The sequence below is a fragment of the Triturus cristatus genome, chromosome 6, assembly GCF_964204655.1.
Source record: "Triturus cristatus chromosome 6, aTriCri1.1, whole genome shotgun sequence".
NCBI classification, from domain to species: Eukaryota; Metazoa; Chordata; class Amphibia; order Caudata; family Salamandridae; genus Triturus; species Triturus cristatus.
Genome location: NC_140589.1, coordinates 1,647,102,057 through 1,647,127,290, shown reverse-complemented (window position 1 = coordinate 1,647,127,290; position 25,234 = coordinate 1,647,102,057). Strand labels below are relative to the sequence as shown.

At 45.3% G+C, this 25,234-nt stretch overlaps 1 protein-coding gene across 1 annotated transcript in view; it reads right to left on the bottom strand.

Annotated features, from left to right (window-relative positions):
• HAAO (3-hydroxyanthranilate 3,4-dioxygenase) overlaps positions 1 to 25,234 on the bottom strand; it is a 763,099-nt gene that overhangs the window by 168,518 nt on the left and 569,347 nt on the right. The window contains exon 6 of the mRNA XM_085612800.1: positions 23,558 to 23,601. Within this exon, the coding sequence (XP_085468926.1) occupies positions 23,558 to 23,601 (44 nt within the window). The remainder of the gene's footprint in view (positions 1 to 23,557; positions 23,602 to 25,234) is intronic.

Here is a 25,234-nt window from a genome sequence, read left to right as displayed (position 1 = left end):
CCCCCAGTGGCAGCTAAGTTCTGCTGCAGCAGGGGAGTTCAAAGTTGGAAACCAGTGCCCGCAGGCTATGACACAAGCGGAGAGCAGGCGGAAGGTGGCCAGGCCGGGCTCTGGAACAGCGAGGCAGCACAGACAGCACCCCCTGGAGTTGACGGGTAGAGACAGGTGATCGCTGGGCACAGGAGGCCAGTGGGGAGGTGGCAAGTTCAGGAGCAAGGTAGATCACCTGACCTGGTGGCGTGGCAAGAGAGCAGAGAGAGGCACCACAGTCGCAGCGAAGAGTCTCAGAGGCAGTGTCAAAATCAGAGTAGGTGCCCAACGAGCCCAGGGGCACCAACCGAGGGAATCAAGGCAGGCGGTGCGAGGAGGGAGGTAGGCCCACCAAGGTGATCCAGAGAATCAGGGATCAAAGGCTGCCCAGCGCGACCCAGTCACAGAAGGCAGTCCTCCAGGTGTAGGCGACACGGGGGTGGGCACGACCGCAGGGGTGGCAGCAGCAGGGAGATGCGGGGGGCAGGCAGCCTCCGGCGTGGGGACAATGTGGCGGGCCGGCTGGTGAGGGAAAGGCCAGGACGACCTCGCAACAATAGTGAGCAGAAAGGCCCCACGGTCAGGCTTGCACACCCTCAACCCCGCCGCGGGACCCCCGCAGGGTAGCACGTGCCCCAGCCACTAAGGCAGGCACAGAGGGCAGCCGAAAGTGCGTGTGGAGCAGGGTGTAGTAGTGTCTAGCACCAGAGGGCCCAGGGTCAAGGGGCCCACTCAGGAGGCACGTAGATCAAGACTGGGGCCCAAAAGGAGGAGCAGAAGGCCCATATGGCACGGTCCCCGCACAGCTTAGCAGATCAGCAGCTGCGACGAGGAGGATCCAGAAACGTGCAGCCAGAGAAAGTTGCGGCCACCAAGGCCGTGGCTGGGCACAGGAGGCACCGCAGGCCGCAGGACAGCGGAGGCAGAGGAGCGCCTGAGGGCTTCTGGCAGCTGCGGTAGAGCACTGGGGGGAGCCGGGGGTCTCTCCAGTGCAGGCCACGCGCAGCGGGGAGTCACGAGACCCTGGATCTACGGGCCGTTATAGCAGGCGCCAAGGAGCAGGGAAATGGCGTCCGCACCGCAAGAAGGCCCAGGCCAGACGGTGCGACTCACGTGCCCCCAAACCCACTGCAAGGAGCCCCACCGGCAGAGAAACTCACTGGCACCAGGAAAGCAGGATCTTGCGGAGTCCTCCGGCCAGCTCTCCAGGCCCGGGGGGGGCCGCAGCGATGAAGGGGCAGAGAGGCCAGGTCTCTCCAGCGGCAAGGCCCGGACCCGATGGGAAGGTCAGGCGGCACAGCACGGCTCTGCCGTGGCCCTGGGGGCTGATAGTGACATCCACAGGTGCCCCGGGGCGAGGTGAGTGCAGATTGCAGGGTGTTAGGTCGATTCGTCGTGGGTGTCTGCAGGATGTTTACGGATTATAGGCTTGGCCGGCAAAGCCCAGTTAAAGTGCGGCCATCTTGCAGCCAGCTAAGACACGCCCTCGAGATGGGACAAAAGTTGTTTAGATCAGATCTGCCTGCAGTAGGTTTTTTAAGAATGGGTGATACCTGAGCTGCTTTTAGACATTCGGGGATCTTGCCTTGTGATAGAGAAGCATTGACAATCTTTGTCCTAAGGGGAATTAAGGCATCCTTGAATTCTTTGAAGACAGACGGTGGCAACGGTTAGATCAGAAGGGTTGATACCAAGAAGGGTTTTGTAGATGTAATTTTCACTGAGGGGAGTGAAAGAGCCCCAATTGGCCTTGTTCTTGGTGCTAGAACTAAGAGGCTTTAACCTCTCAGAGAGGGCAGGATGAGCCACAATCTCATATGATGTAAGAAGAGCCTTCCTAGATTCTAGGTCAATACTGATGAGTTTAGTTTTCTCCATAAGGAAAGCAGCCAGATCATCGCAGGTAGGAGAGTTGTCTCCTGGGTTAAGGTGGTTGGGTGCTTTCACTGATTGTTGTTTGACAATTTTAAAAAGTTTCTTAGGGCGATTTAAGGCTTGTGTAAGTTGGGATCTGAAGTAGTCGGCCTTAGCAGTCTTGATTTTTTTTTTTATGTGAGCTCCTTACTGATCTAAGGACTTTTAGATGATCCACGGAAGGTTTTGATCTCCATAAACATTCAGCTGCCCTTAAGTCGCGTCTTTCAGAGTTTAGGTTGTCATTGAACCAAGGTTTGGTGATTTTGGAGGAGGCATTTTTTTGTTGTAGAGGTGCTATGGAATCCATGATAACAGAGATAGTAGAGTTATAGTAGTCAGTGAGATCATGCACATCAGTCATGTCATCTAAGGAAGAAAAGGCATATTTGCATTCGGTAGCTAAGCATTCCATGTTAATATTCCTGAGGTCCCGTTTCCACTGTTTAATTTTCTTCAGTTGACCACTTTTCCTGATCACCTCCCTGTTAATAAAGAGGAAGATACTGTAGTGGTCGGACCAATCACAAGGGGTAATGTCCTCTAATGTGATGGTATTACCTTTTGAAATGATGAGGTCCAGAATTTCTCCTTTGTTATGAGTTGGTCGGTGCAAAATTAGGTCCAGATCCGATAAGAATGATTTTAGACAGATCACCGCTTGGTCGTTAGTGATTTCAACCTTCACAGGTCTAATCCTGAGGTAGATTTGGGACAATGATGGGTCGTCGTTGGAATGATTTCCATTAATTGTTCAATGAAGAGGAAGTTATCACCAGGGGGTGGTAGAAGGTATGAGGCAAAGGTATTAGACTGCAGATGGGGTGGAGGTCTTCATGTGGGAAACAGATAGTGTATTCCTGTGTACAAGTTAAGCCACCGCCCTGCTGCTTAGATCTGTCTAGACGGATTATATCATGACTAGGCGGTACTAAGAGGTCTAGGATAGGGGTGGAGGAAGGAGTTAGCCATGTTTCTGTGAGGATGATGATATCTAATTCATTGTTTTGGATGAGATCAAATATATCAGAGGGGAAACACCCATTACAACAACGGTCTTTTCACGCGCTGCCATCGCAACGCGACTTTAGCATCGCAGGAGGCTTTACATCGCATGCTTTTAGAACGCATGCTACAACTGCGCAATGACTTTTACATCGCTAGCAATGACAACGCGTGTGCAAGATGATGGATTATGACAGGTGCAAGATGACGCATCAAGGATTTTGATGGGCAGCTGGCACTATAGTGGATGGATGGATGGATGGATGAAGGATGGATGGATGGATGTATGGATGGAAGGATGAAAGGGTGGATGGATGGATGAAGGATGGATGTTTGGATGGAAGGATGAAAGAGTGCATGGATGAAGGATGTATGGATGGAAGGATGAAAGGGTGGATGGATGAAGGATGGATGTATGGATGAAAGGGTGCATGGATGATGGATGGATGGAGGATGGATGTATGGATGAAGGCTGGATGAATGGATGTGTGAAAGGGTGGGTGGATGAATGATGGATGGATGGATGAAAGGATGGATGGATGAAGGACTGATGTATGGATGGAAGGATGAAAGGGTGGATGGATGAAGGATGGATGTATGGATGGATATAAGGTTGCATGTATGAATGATGGATGTATGGATGTGTGAAAAGGTGGGTGGATGAATGATGGGTAGATGGATGGATGGATGAAAGGGTGGGTGGATGGATGAAGGATGGATGTATGGATGGAAGGATGAAAGGGTGGATGGATGAAGGATGGATGTATGGATGGATATAAGGTTGCATGTATGAATAATGGATGTATGGATGTGTGAAAAGGTCGGTGGATGAATGATGGGTGGATGGATGGATGGATGAAAGGGTGGATGGATGAAGGATGGATGTATGGATGGAAGGATGAAAGGGTGGATGGAGGAAGGATGGATGGATGGATAAAAGGTTGCATGGATGAATGATGGATGGATGTGTGAAAAGGTGGGTAAATAAATGATGGATGTATGGATGAAAGGGTGGATGAGTGGCTTGACTGTAGGTTTGCTAGTACGTTATGTCACACATTCCGTGCTCTTCCTCAGTCTTCTGGGTAGATAGAACGCAAGCTGCTCTTCGGCAAGCAACCTCTGGAACAAGCACCCGGAAGGAACCCTCTATGCTGGCCAGCAGGCTCCCTCTTCTCTTTGTGGGCCCAGGAAGCAGTGTATGTAGTTCTCAGAGAGGGAGTGGTGGGTGGCAGATGTCAGCAGTTACAGTCCTTGCTCCCAGGGGTGGCACTAGGTATAAAGTTATGTGCAACTCAAGCAGCCCGGTTGAATGCAGCCAGGAAAATAGATTTATACGTTCACAGAGGTGGATACGTTGCAGCGACAGAATCAATAATGCTCACAGACACAAACTCAAAACAATGTGGACAGCGCTATCATTGTCTCCAGACAACAATATGTTTGGCAAAACACTCATAGGGAATGAAAGAGTAAATAAAGCATGTGAAATATAAGCAGAAACAACATGGTGAACTTAACGCTTTTACAGTCATTATGCAGAAATCAACGAGTATTTTTGGCTGAAAACTACAGGGCCCAGAAAGGACCCATTTCAATGTCCACTGCTTATATGCTTACAAAGCGTAAACAGTATACAGGGTCCAGAAAGGACCCATTTCAATGTCCACTGCTTATATGCTTACAAAACGTAAGCAGTATGGTTTAAAAAGACCACATTCGTGAACACAAAGCCGCCGTATACATATTGTTTTCCAATCCACCCATCAACCAGGTATTGCAGTACCTCCAGGTTTGGCGCACTTCCCCACCAGGGGAAAACAGCGCTTCACTGGCAAACTCGGTAAAGTGACGCTAATGTTGTTGGGGTTTGAATAAAAACAATCTGGCCACTTTAAGAACACTCCGTCTTGTTTTTTTTACTGATTTTTCATATTATGAACCTTTTATTTCCGAGGCTGCACTCTGGAATAGAAAAATGTAACAACGGCATTTCCAGCAAAAGTTTTCTTTTTTGCATCCATTTCAAGGGTGAACAAATGAACGGCAGGAAGAAAGAGGGTGAGAACCATTTCTTGAGTCATGGTTTTCGGTAAGTGAGGAGGAGTTAGACAGACAGAGAGGGAATAGGAGTAAGAAAAAGGGTGGGTGGGGGGGGCAGCTGCCAGCGGCTGAGCAGAAGCGGACACCTTCCTTGTCTCGTCTGGGCAGGAAGCAAGAGAAGGAGACCTTTTCCTTCCCTGCTCCCTGCCCGTCCCCCAACAGCCACTAATGCCGAGCCCTCTCTAAGGCCGTGGATATTTCTTATGTCCCAGGACGCATGTTCAAAATAAAAAAGTTGGGGAACGGAAGCTATAGAATGAAAGAAGTAGGGGCACGCTGTGCCCAGCCGATGCCGCCCACTTTGACCACTGCATATGCGCGGGGGAAATAAAATCTCAGGGTGTGGGAGGGACAGAGGGGGGGGCGGCTGCCCACACAAAAACCCCTGGTTTCCCTGCAGCCTCGTATAGAGGCAAAAGAGAGAAAAATACACGTTGTAATGGTAACGCGATGTCTTTGTATACGTAGTAATGCTTTGTTCCATTGGGGGAAACACATTGGAGTTGAAACGGCATGCGGTGAAAAAACACGCGACGTAATAGTAATTGCGATGTAGAAACGACGTGGTAAAAAAACGTGCTGTAACCGTTTGCTGCTCTTTATGGAACGGGCGCTGGCGGAAAATCTCTTTGGAAGGTCCCCTTCCTCTGTAAGGCCTCCAGGCCCCCTGGATTATATGGCTCCCCGGTGGCACGAGCTACACTGAAAGCCTGGGATGCCACAGCTGTATGTCATAATTTGACAACCTTCCCGTCTCCTCTCACACCCATCACTGAAAACCCGGACTTCTCTCCTTGCCTTGATTTGGAGGCATTCACTCTTTGGGACAAAGTGGGGCGTAGGTCTATTGGGCACTTTTTTTACTTGAAGGGTCCTCGATCTTTTGAGGATTTTAAATCAGATTTTAATATGCCTGATTCCGAATGTTATCACTATTTACAAATAAGGCACTGGGTCCTAAAACCACAGGTCCGTCTGGGAGCGGGGCGGCTCCTTACCCCGTATGAGCGCTGGCTGCTATCAAAACAATCCCCAAAGAGACTTATCACTGAACTATATCATATGCTGCGGCCCCCTGAGTCAAATCGGCAGGCCAGAGGCGCTGGGAGACCTAGATTGGACGGACACTGACCTCCAAGGAGTGGACAGATAGCCATTAAAGAGCCCGGCCTTTCCACACGCAAAACGTCTAGCATAGAGACAGCGACAAAGATCATGATGTATTGGTATCTTACACCATCTCGACTGCATATAAGTGACCCAGACCGCTTTCCCACCTGCTGGAGGGGTTGTGAGGCGGATGGCACATCATTGCACCTATTATGGGAGTGCCCTAATCTCACATCCTACTGGGCACAGATATTAGACAAGATCGACCATTACTTTGACACTAAACTCTTACGCTTTCCGGAATATGAGGTCCTCTGAGTCTCTGATAGGCTTACATAGCCTCTCAAGTCTCGTAAAGGTAAACAATTAGGCATAGCATTACAGAACATACTTTCCTTGTGGGGCACAGATAGGACACCAACTTTCCAGGGATGGCTCCATCGACTATGGTATGTGCTGAGGATGGAGCGTATCTCCTTCTCGCTTCAAGGGGATGGGGCTGCTTTTGCTATCACGTGGCTGCCCTTTATCTCCTTACTATGCTCCGAATTCCGTGAGTTATCCTGCCCTAGATCTGCGGCTTTTGCGCCTCCCTGCGCTTAATTCAGATACACCCCATAGGTCTCCACATTGAGCAACAACGCACTAAGCCCAACCTTCACTCTTATGTATAGGCAGCTTGTACGGGGGAGGAGAGGGGACGGGGGTGGACAGGGTGGGGGTGGGAGGGTTGCGGGAAAGTTTGTTTTGTTTCCATTCGAAGCTTTGCGAAGCACTCAGACGGTTGCTAACCCAAGACTGGGCTTAAACTCTCAATGTATCTTGTTTACTGTTAAAAAGTCTTCAACCTAAAAAGAACAAGGCAATTCCCAGCTGCAGGAGTCAAGCAAGTGGCACCAATCGCAAGCATGAGTATCAAAAATAAAGGTGTGCTACAAGATCTAGACTAGGCACAAGAAAGTATAGCGTACCAGTTTCAAAAATTAGGGGCCCAGTAGCCTGGAATAGATTTACAGTAGGGGACTGAAAATATGAATGCCTGAGGATAGGCCAGGGGCATACCTCATCCATTATATATTAGGACACTTTCGTTATACAGTTATAAAGTTTAGTGAGTTACTCAAAAGGGTGAGGAAACAAATTCGAGAACTAATTTCAGAGGTTAGGAACAAAAGAGAAAGGGCAGACAGGGTGAAATCACTGTCTATCCTGTGACTTTACCTATCTATGCATGATGGACATGGGAATGACAGATGACATGCAATTGGATTCCATTTTGAAAATGGAAATACATTATTCTGATAGACCACTACATGTGCAGGCCGCCTTCTTGATCATTGGGTTACATTGCCAGCAAGCAGTGTGCTTCTATGTCAATCACAGATATCTAAAGCAATCACAGATAATCAAAATTCTTCATAGTTCATTTCGGAATACCATCCGCAGGTAGTCATCTTCTAAGCACAGGGCAGGTTTGCTGTAGTTTCCCCAAAAAGCAAACAATCCACGCCTCATGTTTGTTTCACACCATACCTTAACCTGGGTGCTTGCGTACTATTGTGGGTATTGCAACCACTACAAAAACTTTTCTTCTTCTTAAGCAAGAAACCTCTCCACCAGTTCAAATTTAGTGAAAATTAAAATTCATTTTATTTTCAACTTTTCATGAAAAACAATATTTCCGTGCATAATTTCTAGTTTATTTTTTCATGTCAAACTTAAACCTGAGAATGTTAATTCGTCATAGGTTGAACAATTATGTAATGGTGTAAACTAATAACCCTAACAGACGCCAGAATTAGTCATTTAAGTGATTGATTAACACGGCTTGTGTTTCCACTGAGGAGCATTCCTATGACACTCTGCAAGAAAGATCGTGTGGTGTTTTTGGCAGGGAATGCTTGTGGAATGAACTGAATAGAACTATATATTTGAAATGCTGGCCGGAAATATTGTTTTGAAAGTATAAGAAAAAAATGAATTTTAATTTTTGGCATATTTTATTGCGTTGTCATCAATTAAGGTCTAGTCCAAGAGAAAAACTACTGGATTCACTTAGTCATTAGCTTTTGCTACATTACTATTCATTTTCATTCTAACAATAATCATTAAAAACGTTGCATAAATTAGTGGACATTTTCAGCCTTGGCTAAGAGGAATTGCTTTATCGGCAAGTAAGAGAACAGTGAGGGCGTGGTCCCTCATCTTCGGGAGACCAAACCCTAGGGCATATTACCAAGGGCCTCATCGTCGCTTTAGCGGCACTTTTTGCAGCTAAAGCAGCGATTTTTTTATCGCCCTATCAGCAAGCTGTCGCTAACAGCAGTTAGCGACAGCTTTCAGACGAAAGCGACCAGTTTGGGTGCCCCTTTGCATGTCAGCGATATTTATCGCTAATGACATGCGAAGTGGGTGTTCCCAACATCAAAGTGACTGAAAAAAGTCGGTAACTCACATTCCCCCTATTATCAAGTCCCGCAAAGCGAAACAATAACTCGCGCTAACCGCGAATATCGCCTGAAATTTACACCTGCTAAAATCCCTACTTAGGCATGCAAATAATGGGAGGTGGATTATGGGGTTACGGTCACATGGCCGTATCAGCAAGCATTTTGCCATATTGCCAGGATGTTCGCTGGTTTTTCGGCGATGTCTGGCTGTTTTTCACGCTATCGCTGGAATATTTAACGCCATAGCGCTATTTGTTGCTAATACAGCGTTAGCGCGGCTAAATATTCCAGCGATAGCCGGCGATAAAACTATTCACGCTAAGCGCGCTCTGCGATGTTTATCGCAGTTTGTTGGTGATATGGCCCCCTGTTCTGCAGTCCAGGTGTTAACACATGCTGTAGAATGTCCACAAAGTTAGCAATTGGATGAATTCATACACTATGTAAAAAAAAAATTAAAATGGAAGCTGCCAATAAAAGCCAGGGACCCAGTTTCTGCTAGCAATACCTTAACCCAGAGGTCTTTAAAAATTTTTAGGCCAAGCCCCCACTGACAGTATTTTTTGGGTGTCGGGGCCCCCCTACAACTAAAATTTCTGGAAGTTGGGATTTAGAATCTTTGACAACCATTTTAACCCAGAGGTGTTATCTGACAATCAATTTTCGAAACAGAGAAACAACATGAACAGTGTTTTGTAAATGTAAGATTTAGGAGTAATAAAATCAGCCCAAAAGCACGAACTCATGCAAGACCGTTTGAAGGGACACTTTCTTTTGATTAAAAACTGTCACAAGGTCAGTGCATGCACCCCCACCTTTCAGGACCCCATCTAGTACAGTGCAGCCCGATCCAGCAAACAATCAGAATGTTGGCAGACCTGCCAACCACATCATTCTCTTGGCAAGGACTTTGCTCAGTAGATACAACTCAATCTATGGAAATTCCCACTGCCATATACGTTTTCGTAGTATCCCGCAAAAGCAGTATAGAATAGATGCCATGGGCCTTGGTGCAAACAATGAAAATGGCCTTCTTGACTAAAGCTAGGATTGGAATATGTGGAAATATGGATTTTCCTGGTCAGTTATGTCCCCTATCTTGGACCCCAACGGTTCTATGTACATGTCACAAGTACATGTATGTTCCCTCCAGTTCCAGTTATGAAGACGCAAATACATGTGCGTCCACCGTCAACATGTCCTCTGTCAGATCCGCCATGAATAGGCCGGATATTCCATTCCTAAATATGAAAGGCCACCGGCTTTATATGGTTCACTTATGCCATTTTACAGTCCAGGCAAGTAGGCCCTGATCCTGTCATCAAAACTCCTCTTGCTTTCTGCCTCTGAAAGCTCCAGTCTGAGCCTGCATCTGTGACCATGAACTTTGTCTCATTCTCTGCGCGGCTCACGAAGCCTGACATCAGCCTATTCTCTGCCAAGAACTGTATTTCACCTTCGATTTATCTGCTTCCCCCTCAGCCGATGCATTCCTGCCTAGTAGCTTAAGTAAACATTCTTCCAGATACCAAGCAAAAGGCCCGGCTTCTCTGTCCTCATGCAAGTAATTCATAGCCCTGTTACCATGGAATATTCCTGCCCCCTCGCATTCAGTGTAGACACTTAGACGCTTGTACACGCACGCACAGTCAGTATAGAATAGATTCTGTCCGAGAGTCCTTCTTTTGTGGATAACATAGTTCTTTAAACATAGGATGCTAGATATGATTTGGGATTAGGTTGACTTGACCCCCCAGACTTTTCGTCTCCACATGTAGAGCTAATGTCAAGTCCCCTTCACCCCCTAGTTACACGTCAATTACACGTCATATTGCTGCGCGCGCATCTAGGCCAAGTATTATCTTACAGATCCACCTATGTATGACATCATAACCAATTATGTTCCTTTTTACTCATTATTACACCCATTTTCGGCTACGCAGACAAAACGTCAATTTCCTTATCAATTGTTACGCCTACTGTATTCGCTTCATTGTAATGTATGTACTATAAAAGTTACTTCTTGTCAATAAAGTATGTACTTCACTTCCTGAACCCCCGTGGTGATGGAACTTGGAGCATCCGATTATAATCGATCATTGGAATAAAGCCCATTCCGAAACTCTAATATCACGGATTCTGCCTCTCATTTTACTGAGCTATTTTATTATGATTCCGTATCAAATTCAGTCCCGGTAAAGGAATTTTATTTACCACATGATGGCGCCCGAACAGGGACACTTTCTCATCTCACGCGCCGGCGGTGAGTAGCAGGCCCGGTCTCCTGCCACAGCTGGACGGACAATAACGCGTACCAGCAGGATTTCCTGTATCTCCCTCCGGTCAAGCGGGGGCGACTGAGACTGCGATCAACACCCAGACGAGGCGGTGAGAAGTGCGAAGTATCCCGACCAGAGCCTAGCTGAGAGAGCAAGATCCGAGGTATACAGAGACCCACCAGTTCGAAGTCAAGCCCAGTTTCCGACGAGTCGAGTCGAGTCCAGTCCGGTTCAAGTTCAAGTTACCGAGGCCTTCTGTTTCCGAAGCTACCCGGTGAGTACCATTACTGGGGAGGCATTTCTGACGTGCACATAGGTTGTGCCGGTCTGCACTGTTTTAGCAGTGTATCTGTACTGTTTAGCAGTATATCAAGTATTCCGAAGTATCTAGTTAGTGTCAAGAATTATGCTTGGTGATCAGTTATGCAGACGATCATCATTGTTGTTTATTTTAAAGGTTAAAAAATGCTTAATGTTCAATGTTTAATGTGTTAAACGTCCTGCATATTGTGGTATGAATGGTTGTTCATTAGTGTGCTTTTGTATCAAGTGTGTTCAAGATTAAGTATCAGATCAGATTGTCAATATGCCGCTCTTTTCGAAATTAAGACAGATCACTACTAGAAAAGGGGTACTTGAAGAAGCCGTCCCTATTCCTCCTAGGGATACTCCATGGCACTTCATGTATCACAAACATGGCTTAGACGCTATATTATTTCTTGATTTATGGGTAGACTACACCAAGGGATTACCAGAGAGTCAGAAATGGCCCGCAGCGGGGACCTGGGATGCAGAGTGCATCATGAAAGTCGAGGAGGAGTTATGGAAAAGGAAAGTCAGACAGTCACAGAAAGACGCCGTTGAGTTATGGCGTAAAGAATCTCATAGACGTACAGAAAAAGCACGTAGACAGGAAGAGAAGAGTAAAGAGAGTTCAAACAAAGTTCAAGAAAATCTATTAATTGAGGAAGGTATCCGAGTGAAATCAGAACAAGTAGACAGACAAAGAAATGCCCTTATGAATGGTATGTATCCCCTTCTGGCCGAAGGATTACCTAAGGCTACTCCAGAGATACCGAAAGACTTGCCACCCCCATTATTCCCAATCAAGGTGCATCCTAAGGGGCATCCTAGAACCGCAGAAGATGTTTTTCTTTCCTCATATTTAGATGACGCAGCTCCCGAGTATGCTAATTCCGCCCCACATAGACCGCATACCAGGGAGGTCCAACGCCAAGACCCTGCACCCGTATCCCTACAGCAACAAATCGAGTCACAAGTTCCGGCAAGCACATCTGTTTCTGCATCCGTTCCTACAGCTACTTCTATAGCTGTGTCCACACCTATAGTTGCTGTGTCACGTTCGACGAATCCTTTCACACCCGACGCCCCAGATGGGGCCACGGGAGGTGCTACCAATATTTTTTCTACGCCACCTAGAATAAATAAACTTATTTTTCAAGAGTCAGCGCATTCACGTACACCCAAATTCGTAAGTGATCGTACGCTTAAGGAACTTCTTGTAGATTGTAGATATGATCCGGTGCTCGGTAAAGAGGACGAAATGATCCTGGCATCATTACGTATCAGACGAGCCGCAGGGTATTTAGCGAAGCTACCAGGAATGACTGCGCATCTAGATAAAATATATCATTTTGTTCAAACAGGGCGAGATCCAGAATGTATTAACAGAGCTATGGAATACCAGAAAGTAGAGATACAGGGGGAACTGTTACGTTTCCTCATAAACTGTGTGATCAGAAATCAAGACCGACCGGGGGTAGATCCGGATGCAATGCAAATTCTTACAAGGTGGAGCCAGAATATATCAGAAGGGAGACACGATAAGCAAAATTGTATAATAGCCATGTGCCGAAAGATCCGTAAAGAAATAGAACGCCTACACGAAGAGAGATTAGAGGCAGACGAGTTCGAACAAAGCGAGGAAGAAGGGTCAGGACTGCCCGCAGGACAGTCGGACACCATAGCCTATGTAGGTAGAGGAAGATCTTGTAATAGGAATCAGACTAGATGTCATACTGACTCAATACGTCCGATATGTCCAGATAATGACAGGAATTTCCAAATACCTATAATTAATATAAGGTCTAACGAGCATTCGTTCCAAACCGCCGACAAACTACTCCGAGAACGAAGGGGTTATCATTTTCTCGATTCTATGGATGAACAAGATTTAGCCAGGGCAGCTGTCCACTGGGTGGACAGTCCCGGAAAATATAGTGATGCTACAGTAGTACGCACATTTTTGAATCTCACCCCAGATGAGCAGAGGTTAGCTGGGATTTATATGATTCAACAACTCATTATACCATATCAGAGTCAGCATTCGGACCCTGGTCCCTTACCTGACATATTGACTGAATTGCTTATGAATAAATGGAGAGGTCCAGGTACTGAATTAATTAAAGAAATTCTAGTATCAAGAAAGCAGTATATTCTTTTTGTATGCATAGAGCATGTCTCATTGCCCGGCAAGGAAAGAACCACGTATCACATGGATAGACAGAATCCCTTACGAGAAGTGCACCCAATAAAAGGCGAGGACAATGAGTTCAGGCGCGTATTTGTATATACGCCCATATCAAAAATAGAATTGTTGCAAATGAAGAAAGTGGTACCCAGTCATGACAAAGATCCAGCGGGTTTTCACCGAGAAATTAAAGACATGTTACTCATGGGAGAGTACACTTATCCCGACATTATGACAATATTAAAGGTATTGATGCCTGCTGGCATTTATGAGAAACTCAAGGAAAAAGAGTGGGAGGTAGGAGACCAAAAGATAGAATGGTCAGCATTAGAAGCAGAAGAAAGGGCCCGAGGTCCAGGTTCGGGGCTTGGGGACAAAACTAAAGCACTACCAGGTCTACTAGTACAGGTACTGCCACGTTTATTAACTACGAAAAAGGAAGATTGGGGTACAATTTCAGCCTGTAAACAGAAGCAAGATGAAGACACTAGTGATTACTATGCCCGATTCGAGAAATGTTTTGGTATAAATAGTGGCATAAAAGCAAGTAGCGAATCATACCCGCATCTGTTTGTAACAAAATTAGTGGAAAATGCCCTGCCCCCAGTAAAGAATAGAGTATTAAAATTCGAGAGTACCTGGCAAGGTAACACTCCATCACAAATGTTACAAATGTTACAGTACCATCACAATAGAATTAGAGAGGAACAAGAACATGAACACAGACGTATGAAAGACACAAAAATGAAAATGCTAGTTTCCCAGACAGTTCCAGCTGAAGGACATAAAAAGAGTATGACACATTCCGATTCAGCAGGACCTGTAAAAGGGACATGCAATTATTGTAAAAAGCCAGGTCATTACGTACACGATTGTCCAGTTTTAAAACATAATATCGCCATAGGTAAAACACAAGAAAGATCACGGCCACTCAGACAAGATCAGAATGAACAAGGAGCTATGCAGCATGCCCAGGCCATGCCAGCCGCACAACAGCCAATACAGTTTGTGCCAGCTGCACCACCGTTGCCTGTTGCTGCCACACAGACAACAACACGACAAATGTATCAGACCGCACAGTATGAATATCCTGAGTATCAGCGTTACGCATGAACTAGCCTAGAGAGGGAAGTTGACTTACCCCTTATCGAGATTCCTGTAGATCAAGAAGGACCTTATGTACATAGTGAATTATTAGGTCAAGATAGAAAATTTTTACTCGATACAGGGGCAAGTCGAACAACTATAAAACGTAGTGAAGTTCCAGGGGCACCCCTCTCAGGCTCTCAGAATATTTCCCTTGGTTTTTCAGGAAAACCTATTGTTAATGAAGTATCACAGCCTCTTCCACTTACGATAGGACCTCTGACCCGAACTACAGATTTATTGCTTACTAAATCATGTCCAGAAAACTTGTTAGGAATAAAAACGTTGAAAGCCCTAGGAGCCATAATATGTTGTTCTCCGGACGGTGTAAGGTTGTTTTTACGTGATTTTAAAGGTCACTATGTGTCTAGAGACATGGATCCCCGACTGCAGACTTTACCTACACATCTATGGGCACAAGGCCCTACTGATGTTGGTTGCATGAATATTACACCATATCGAGTCACATTAAAGGCAGGAGTGGTGCTACCACGAATGCGACAATACAAGTTACCACCAGATGCTGTAGCGGCTTTACTACAAATCATTGACGAGCTGATTGCCCAAGGAGTAGTTGTAGAAACAGACTCCAATGTATGTAATTCACCGATAATTCCGGTTCTTAAACGAACAGATCCCACAGCCCCGCCAGTATATCGATTGGTTATTGATCTGCGCGAGTTAAACAAATGCATTGTGCCACAATTTCCTGTGGTCCCAGATATCTCGTCATTATTGACAGCTATTGATTCCGAAGCAACATTCTTTACTGTGATTGATCTCAAGAATGCCTTTTTCAGCGTCCCAATAGATCCGGAAAGCCAATATTTGTTCGGATTTAGTTTAAATGGGCGCAGCTTTAAATTCTCACGCGCACCTCAAGGATTTACAGAAAGCCCCAGCATCTATAGCCAAGCACTGAAACGAGAACTTGACAGTATCCACATGCCAGTTAACACTGCTCTGCTTCAATACGTCGATGATCTGCTGATCACCGCGAGAAGCGAACCGGAATGTGAAACAGCATCACTGACCGTTTTACAATTTCTAGCCGAAAAGGGGCACAAGGTGTCCCCTTCTAAGCTGCAATTCTGTGTCCAGCGAGTTGTTTATCTTGGACACTCGCTGTCCAAGGAGGGAAGGCAGCTTACACCCGACCGCATTCAGTTAATAGCTAACATGTCAATACCCAAGACACAAAAGGAGGTACGAGCTTTCATAGGCCTCACTTCATATTGTAGGCAGTGGATCCCTCAGTATGCATTTCTAGCAAAACCACTCATTCAGTTAACCACACAGGAGGCAGCCACACCGACTGTTCTCCCTTGGACTCAGGAACACACACAAGCTTTTGAAAGCCTAAAGAAAGCTTTATGTCAAGCACCCGTTTTAGCAACGCCATGTTACAGAAAACAATTTACACTCTTTGTTACAGAACGCGAAGGTACTGCCTTGTCAGTACTCACACAGGAACAAGCAGGAGCACACAAACCATGTGCTTATTTTTCTAGTACATTAGATCCCGTAGCTCAGGCTTTGCCTGCGTGCCTGAAATCAGTGGCAGCGACAGCTTTAGCAATCAGACAAAGCGATGCCATAGTGTTAGGACATCCATTGACAGTTCAAGTACCACATGCAGTAGAGGTTCTTGTGAATAGAACGCAAACACAACACTTGACTATAGCGCGACTTACAGGGTACGAACTTACATTGTTTCAGCCACATATAGAAATCAGACGCTGTAACACATTGAATCCTGCCACACTTTTACCTGTAATCGGAACAGACCCACTAGCTCATGACTGTATTGAAGTTATTACAATAACAACAAAACCCAGACAAGACTTAACCGATGTCCCATTGTCAGATCCAGACCTGACCTTGTATGTAGATGGTTCATGCATGAGAACAAGTACAGGAGAGTTAGTGGCTGCTTACGCAGTCACCACAGATACTGAAGTCATTGAAACTAATCGTATAAATACTTTGTCAGCTCAAGCCGCAGAGCTTATCGCTCTGACACAAGCCTGTATTCAAGCCACGAATAAAAAAGTCAACATATACACTGACTCACGTTATGCATTCGGAGTTGTACACGACTTCGGCGTGTTGTGGCGAGAGAGAGGTTATTTAACTTCCCACATTCAGCACGGACCCCTCATTCATGCCTTATTAGATGCAATACATCTACCCACTGCAATATCAATTATGAAATGTAAGGCTCATACGAAGGTTACTGATATCATTTCCCAAGGCAATGATCTAGCCGACAGAACAGCTAAACAGACTGCTCAAACTCAAACCCCCGACATGACAAAGACAATAGTCCCGACACCGACACATTGTATGACAGTTAAAGATCCTACTCTTGACGTAATTGACATACAGACACATGCTACACCAGACGAAATAAAGAAATGGACTGAATTAGGAGGGATTCAAACGGACCAGGGATGGATGATGAAGGAAAAGTCTGTGTGGTTCCTTCCTGATTCAATGGTCCAAGTTATAATTAACACTATACATAGTCCAGCACATCTAGGAGAAAAAGCTATGCTAGACAGCATTCAACACATTTGGTTCAATAAACATTTACGAGCAGCAGCCAAACAAAAGGTCCGTACCTGTATGATCTGTTGTCAGTTCAACCCAGGAAAAAGCGTTCCCGTAGAACAGGGTGGATTTCATACTCCTAATCATCCTTTTGAAGTACTCCAGATGGACTATATCCAGATGGAACGATGTCGAGGATTCAAATATGTTCTCGTAGTTGTTTGCGCTCTGTCCCGTTGGACGGAGGCATACCCGGTTTCAGATTACACTGCCCCGACTACTGCCAAACAGTTGGTTCGAGAATTCTTCCCACGATATGGTTTACCACGTGCTGTTCACTCAGATAACGGCCAGCCGTTCTCATCCGAATTAATGAAACACGTTTCACTTCTGTTAGGATATCAGTGGAAATTCCACTGTGTCCGACACCCCGAGGCAGCAGGTCTCGTAGAAAGACATAACCAGATACTGAAAATCAGAATGTCCAAAATATGCAGAGAGAAAGGTGTCGACTGGGTAGTAGCGTTACCAGTTGCACTCTTTTACATGAGAATGGTAGCACACTCTCGAACAGGGCTATCCCGGTATGAGGTGATCTTCGGCAGACCACCGAATATGTGGGGGACGCCTATACCACGCAAAATAACTGATATTGACTGTAATATGCTGACAGATTACTTGGCTTCCTTGATGTCTGCACTACAATCTTGTCGTTCACAGGTAGCTGCAGCCTTTCCCGACAACACTGAGGTGAAACCCCATGACGTTGTTCCGGGTGATCTTGTCTTTGTGAGGAATTTCGACCGAAAGACTCAGCTGGAGCCCAGGTGGAAGACACCCAAGTTGGTCCTGCTGACCACAAGAACAGCCGTGAAGATCGAGGGCCGCAAGGGCTGGATTCATTCAAGTCATATCAAGAAATTTCATGGACTATCCCCGGATATAGACATTGTGCCCTGCACTCCCTCACAGACTGATTCAAAACTTCCCTTTGTTGAACCGAATGACTCTGAGAACTACAAACTAAAGCTTAGGCCCAACAAGTCGAGCAATTTGATTGTTTAAGTCCTCTCCAAGGTGAAGCGGTTGAATTGTCTCTGACATGTATCCCTTGGACCTAAGTAGAGGAAATACCCGAAAAATGTTGAAACGACAGGCGTATTGTAAATCACTGCGTAGCCACTGTATAGTGACATTATTAATTCTGTTTTTATTGAGTCTTTTAATAATTATTACAAGTATGTTGTTGCACATATATTACCCTATTTCTAGACACGTTTATAATGTTATTGCTGAACATTCTTTTAGTGACTTACCTCCGCATGAATTGTCTTATAGACTTGCGCTGCGCAATAACACTTTCATTAGTATGTTACATCATTCCCATCAGACTAGTAATGCCACCAATTGTTAGGTGTGTGTGGCCGACTCCCTCCCTATCAGAATTATGAAGGAGTCCTGCCTTTCTTTCCACATCCATTTACACATAATGGCTCCTGTGGAGCATGGTTCAGTTTAATCAATTCCATAGACTCAGACACAGCAGTTTACCAAGATCATTGGGTATGGGGAAACCTGAACCTAGTTTTGCTCAAGGTCTGCTACCCTGACAAGGAGGGTCGCCCCAAAAGAACAGGAACTGATCTAGAAAATGAAGTATATGGATTAGGTAATTTTACACCTAATCTCATGATTCTAAATGTCGTATCCGAAGTTGAACTAGTCTTACCCACCATGTCAGTATTCCCAGCGAAGGGTGAATTGTGTGTAAGAAAGGTTGGTTCCATACATATGGGCCATAGTAAATGCACTACTATAGTAGAATTCAGTGATCAAGGCAAATCTTCATTTAGAGCTTCTCGCCACTCCTACTTTATATGTGGTCAGACTGCATATATGCGTCTACCTCTAGATTGGGATGGTACCTGCTACATTGCATTCCTTTTGCCACCTGTTTTCCTAGCTCCTCCTGATTATTACAGAAATATTCATTTAGTACACAACAGAGAGCGGAGAGATCTCCCCATTGTCGATTACACTGAGACGGCATGGGACAAGTATGTAGATTTTAATAAAGGCATCTTTCCCTATATAGGTACTGTTACTAATAGTAAGCTGATACGTAGATTAACTAGAACCCTTGAAGCAGTAGTGAATGAGACTATTTCCGCCTTAGGCAATTTAACGGAAGAGCAGTCTGCTATGCGGATTGTTGTGCTTCAAAATCGTCTTGTCCTTGACGTCATCCTGGCTGATAGGGGCGGAGCTTGTAGGGTCATCGGATCAAGCTGCTGCGTATTCATACCAGAAAATTCGCCATCTGTATATAAAGCTATCACTCGCCTTCATAAGATTGTAACCCAGATACACCAGAACCCAGGCACTTGGACTTGGTCCAGTTGGTTTTGGAATGTGGTGTCAGCCTGGGGATGGAGAGTTTTATCCTTCCTAGGTATTGGCCTTCTCATACTATTCAGTTGCTGTCTATGTCTACAATGTGGACCAGCGATCTGTGGTCTGTGTGCCACATCGTGTATTCCACCACCAAGATTTCATTCGTCACGGAAGAAGAAAGAAGAACAAATGGTGCTATATGAACAGATCAATGGATTGATGAAGATTGATATCTCTTGAAGGGCAAGTAGGGGACAAGGAGGGAATGTGGAAATATGGATTTTCCTGGTCAGTTATGTCCCCTATCTTGGACCCCAACGGTTCTATGTACATGTCACAAGTACATGTATGTTCCCTCCAGTTCCAGTTATGAAGACGCAAATACATGTGCGTCCACCGTCAACATGTCCTCTGTCAGATCCGCCATGAATAGGCCGGATATTCCATTCCTAAATATGAAAGGCCACCGGCTTTATATGGTTCACTTATGCCATTTTACAGTCCAGGCAAGTAGGCCCTGATCCTGTCATCAAAACTCCTCTTGCTTTCTGCCTCTGAAAGCTCCAGTCTGAGCCTGCATCTGTGACCATGAACTTTGTCTCATTCTCTGCGCGGCTCACGAAGCCTGACATCAGCCTATTCTCTGCCAAGAACTGTATTTCACCTTCGAATTATCTGCTTCCCCCTCAGCCAATGCATTCCTGCCTAGTAGCTTAAGTAAACATTCTTCCAGATACCAAGCAAAAGGCCCGGCTTCTCTGTCCTCATGCAAGTAATTCATAGCCCTGTTACCATGGAATATTCCTGCCCCCTCGCATTCAGTGTAGACACTTAGACGCTTGTACACGCACGCACAGTCAGTATAGAATAGATTCTGTCCGAGAGTCCTTCTTTTGTGGATAACATAGTTCTTTAAACATAGGATGCTAGATATGATTTGGGATTAGGTTGACTTGACCCCCCAGACTTTTCGTCTCCACATGTAGAGCTAATGTCAAGTCCCCTTCACCCCCTAGTTACACGTCAATTACACGTCATATTGCTGCGCGCGCATCTAGGCCAAGTATTATCTTACAGATCCACCTATGTATGACATCATAACCAATTATGTTCCTTTTTACTCATTATTACACCCATTTTCGGCTACGCAGACAAAACGTCAATTTCCTTATCAATTGTTACGCCTACTGTATTCGCTTCATTGTAATGTATGTACTATAAAAGTTACTTCTTGTCAATAAAGTATGTACTTCACTTCCTGAACCCCCGTGGTGATGGAACTTGGAGCATCCGATTATAATCGATCATTGGAATAAAGCCCATTCCGAAACTCTAATATCACGGATTCTGCCTCTCATTTTACTGAGCTATTTTATTATGATTCCGTATCAAATTCAGTCCCGGTAAAGGAATTTTATTTACCACAAATACACAGCAACTATCAGGGTTTAATGGGCCGGATCTCAGTTAAGGCTGTTGCAGGCAGTTACTTGATAGAACTATCACATATGAACAGGAGGGAGTGCACAACTGCAACAAATGGCCTAGAAAAGCCTTGCTACAATGGGAAATACTATGACAAAAAGTAAAATGTAATTTTGCCTAAGGTTCTGAAAATGCCTGCATCACAACAGATTTGCAGAATCCAAACTCCTGTTGGCTAAAACGCCAGCCCTCTCAGAGATAAGACTCTCACCTGAGACCTCTTGATAGCAAAGCACAAGGACACTAGGTCATCAGCATATGCATAGCATAGTTGCGCCCTATGTAAGTCCTCATAGTGCTCTATTTTTTCAGCATGTTTTCATTGAATGGTTCCTTTTTGTCTGGTTATCAGGGTGTTCCTCTGCCTTTTATAAAGATTTTCAGCAAAGACAGCGTCACCTGGACCTAGAGTGACAGAGGTGACTCAGAAGCACCCGTTTGTAAGTTAATAAAATGCCCTTTATGGTAGAGAATGCAGGTACCTCAAGTATCTGCTACCTTATAGTGGTTATTGGATTTATTTAACATCTATAGATTCTGGAGCATGAGTGTGGTGCTGTAAAAATATGTGGCAGCCCAATCTGACCACACCCACCTTCTCAAGGACCTTAGTGACCGTACCACTAAAGAACATGCTGAGATACCGGGAGCAGATATCCAGGAAGCTGTTCAAGAACAAATAAACAAGACTTGCTGATGCTACACAAATCTGTTTAGCAAGCCCATCTACTGCTGCCTCTTCGACCAGCGTGACTAGTCCATCCATCCTGTAGTTCTACAGTGGACTTTATGGTACATGGCCCAAGTGAGTGCCAACTTACCATAACTGCAGTACTGAAGGCATCTATAGTAATGGACAAACAATCTCATTTTTCAACTGACGAGGGAGAGACAAAATCCAACGCTTATTGGAGGTTTCAGAGTAAAGGTGAGATCCACCTCTGCATCCTAAGGAGAGGGAGAAGGTTTGGGAGACTCAGTGTCAGACTGGAGTAGAAAAATGGCCCGGACACCAACATAAAAGTGGCCACACTTATGAACTTGGTTCATAAAGCAGGGATGAAACAGAATGTATAAGACTCAGAGAAAGAGAAAGAAGTGAACGGTGGTGAAAAGAAAAGGCATGAGGTGGAGACAAGAGTATGCAGCCTTGGTATTTGGCCTCCCTGGTATTCATCAATGCTGCTGGCCACTTCTAAGAAAACCATTGCGCCCCTACAGCTATTTATTTACTTTCTTTCAAATTAAGTACTGGAAATGGCGCTGGAAACAGTACCGTCCATAAGAAGACCAAAAGAGAAAGAAAGAAAGAGAGTGGGAGGGTCGATCAGAAACCTATTTATCCTGGTTTGATGTAGTTTGTGCGCATTGCACAGCACTTGAGCCTGACCCAGTGCTGGGGCAGAGAAAAGTACCCCTGCATGACTCTGGAAAGTAGACACTCCTTCCTCACAGACAGCAGCTGTAGTTTTTTGGCCCTAATCTCAGCACACTTAATAATAATGCAATGGCAGTGGTTCAAAAAAAAGAGAACACCCACTCACTGTACTCAGAGAGCTTCGGTAGGAAATCTTTGCCAATAGTAGGCAGTACACAAGACAATTAGTGAAATGTCTAAGTACATCCACTCGGCCTCTCAAGCAATGTTACTGGCGCTTGTAAACAGTCATACTCACAATTAAAATTCCAGTGATCCGTGGTGTACACCTCATGCCACTCTCTGACCTGTGACTGAGCCGCATCGGCATTAGCTTCAGTTTCGGGAGTGGACTCCAAGCACAGCAGAAGGGGCGGTGAGAATATATTTAGGCCCAGACGTAGCAGACATCATCTGCTAATAGCCAAACAATTGTTAATTGCAGAATGTGATATGTTTTAACCAGTCCTTAAATCTGGGGGGGTCCCGTCCCCAGTATATCAACACACATCTCGTCTCAAACAATAAAGCCAAGGCAGTGTGCCGTCTTCTAACTGTGGCTCTGCCTCAATGCTGCTGTGTCCATGATTGGAGGAACATCAGAGGTGGCGCTTAGATATAGTGATTGGCTACTCCGACTGCTTCCTCCAATCAGAGAGAGTCCTGTTTGCCACGACCACGATTCTGTAGAACAAATGGATGTAAAGGTACTAAAGACGGCAAAATGAACAATGTAAAGAGGAAATCTTTCTGTGGAGCTTGTGTCCCCCCCCCCCCCCCCCCCCCCCAGAAGTTTCCAGCTCCCCCAGGGGGCGCGCCCCCCAGTTTGAAGAACTCTGCCTTAACCACTAGACATGCTCTTCTTGAGGAGTCTAGTTAAACAAGTGCCCAATAGAAGACATTGGATATGGCCTGTAGCTATGGAGTACTAGTTCAACGCATATGGACATTAATTATACTTTCTCAAGCTATATCTTATTCTGGCATTGTGGGAGGATTGCACCTGTACGCGTGAGACAAAATATATTGACTTTGAAATAGTATTTTACCACATTACACCACCATACTGTATTAATTTAGATTCACTGTGTCTCTGCTGAGAGTCAAATGGATGCAAATTCCTGCAAATGAATACGCACTTTAAATAGGTGTAAATATATAAGCAATGCAATGACATTACCTGGATTTGGCTTGCCGGTTTTGTGCTGCTGTGAGATGAAAAACCTTAAATGACACAAAATGTAAAGTCAAATATAAATGTGCACTGGGTCTAATACAGTTTGTCCTACCCACAACGTTTATGCAACATTATTACAAGAATCCATTATGCATTACAACATGAAATGCACATGACTGCTCATCAGGGTTCTAAGCTCCAGGGATTCAAAATAGGAAAATGTAAATCTATGTACTTTCTTCAATACAGTGATTAGTTAAACAGGCTGTAGCCTAGAGATGAAATTCATATAGAAAATATATAGTTCACCATTTATTAATCGTTAATGATTGGTGCTGGGAGAGGAATGCAAGCATCTTACATGACGCATAGATGTCAGCCACTGCACCAGTACATTACATTGGTGTCGCAGATTAAAGATGTACATGCACTCGTGTTATGGGCAGGTACTGCTGTAAAGTGCAGTATCACATCACATTACATCACAACACAACACTTCACTTCACTTCATATCATATCATATATCATATCCTCGCATATCAAATATCATATCAAATCAATCCATACATAACACTAAAGACCTGAGATAGGAAAAGCTGTTGTGTTTGTTGTAGAAGCACCTTCTGCAATGGGCAAGCAATGGTGGGAGGAATCTTCCGTCCAGCTTCATTCCTAGTATTCTTTAGTGGAATCAATGTCTACTTCCCAGCAGATCTGAGAAATCTACTAGAACAATATGAGTATCTATTTTATGTACAGAGGGGCAATGTCAAAAAAGGTTTGTGCATTCAGGTCAATCAATCAATCGATCAGTACTTGTTAAGCGTGACTACTCACCTGTGAGGATCTCAAGGCACGGGGGGCTGCAGGATCGACTATGTGATGCGGTTCAGTCGAAGAGCCAGGTCTTAAGATCCTTCCTGTATTGGGTTAGCGACTGGGATAGCCTGAGGTGGATAGGCAGGGTGTTCCAGGGTTTGGCGGCGAGGTACGAAAAGGATCTTCCTCTGGTCTGAGTCTTGTGGATCTGAGGGACGGTGGCAGGGGCTGATTTGGAGGAACGGAGGTGTCTGGTGTGTCGTGGAATGAGAGGTGGTAGTTCAGGTATGCTGGTCTGGAGTCATGGAGGGATTTGTAGGCGTATGTAAGAGCTTGAAGGTGACTCTTTTTTTGACTGGGATCCAGTGGAGTTCTCCTAGGTGTTCGGAGATGTAGCTGCGATGGGGGATGTTGAGGACCAGTCTGGCTGCAGCGTTTTGAATGTTCTGTAGTTTCTTTAGGAGTGTCTGGGTGATGCCTGCATAGAGTACGTTGCCATAGTTGAGGCTGCTGCTGATGAGTGCATGGCCGACCGTCTTCTGCCTCAGTGGGGAACCATCAGAAGGTCTTTTGAAGCAGGTGAAGAGTGTGGAAGCATGATTAGGAGATGGCATTGGTCTGGCAGTTCATAGTGAGCGAGGAGGCCAGTATGATGGCGAGTTTTCATGCGTGGTCCATGGTTTGTGGGGTGTACTAACATGGCAAGCCACCAGAAGCCTTCCCAAGCGGAGGTGTTGGGCCCCAGGATGAGGATTTCAGTCTTGTCCAAGTTGCGCTTGAGGCAGCTGTCTCTCATCCAGGTGGCGACGGCCTTCATCTCGTCGTGGAAGTTCTTTCTGGTGATTGTGGCCTCTTTGGTGA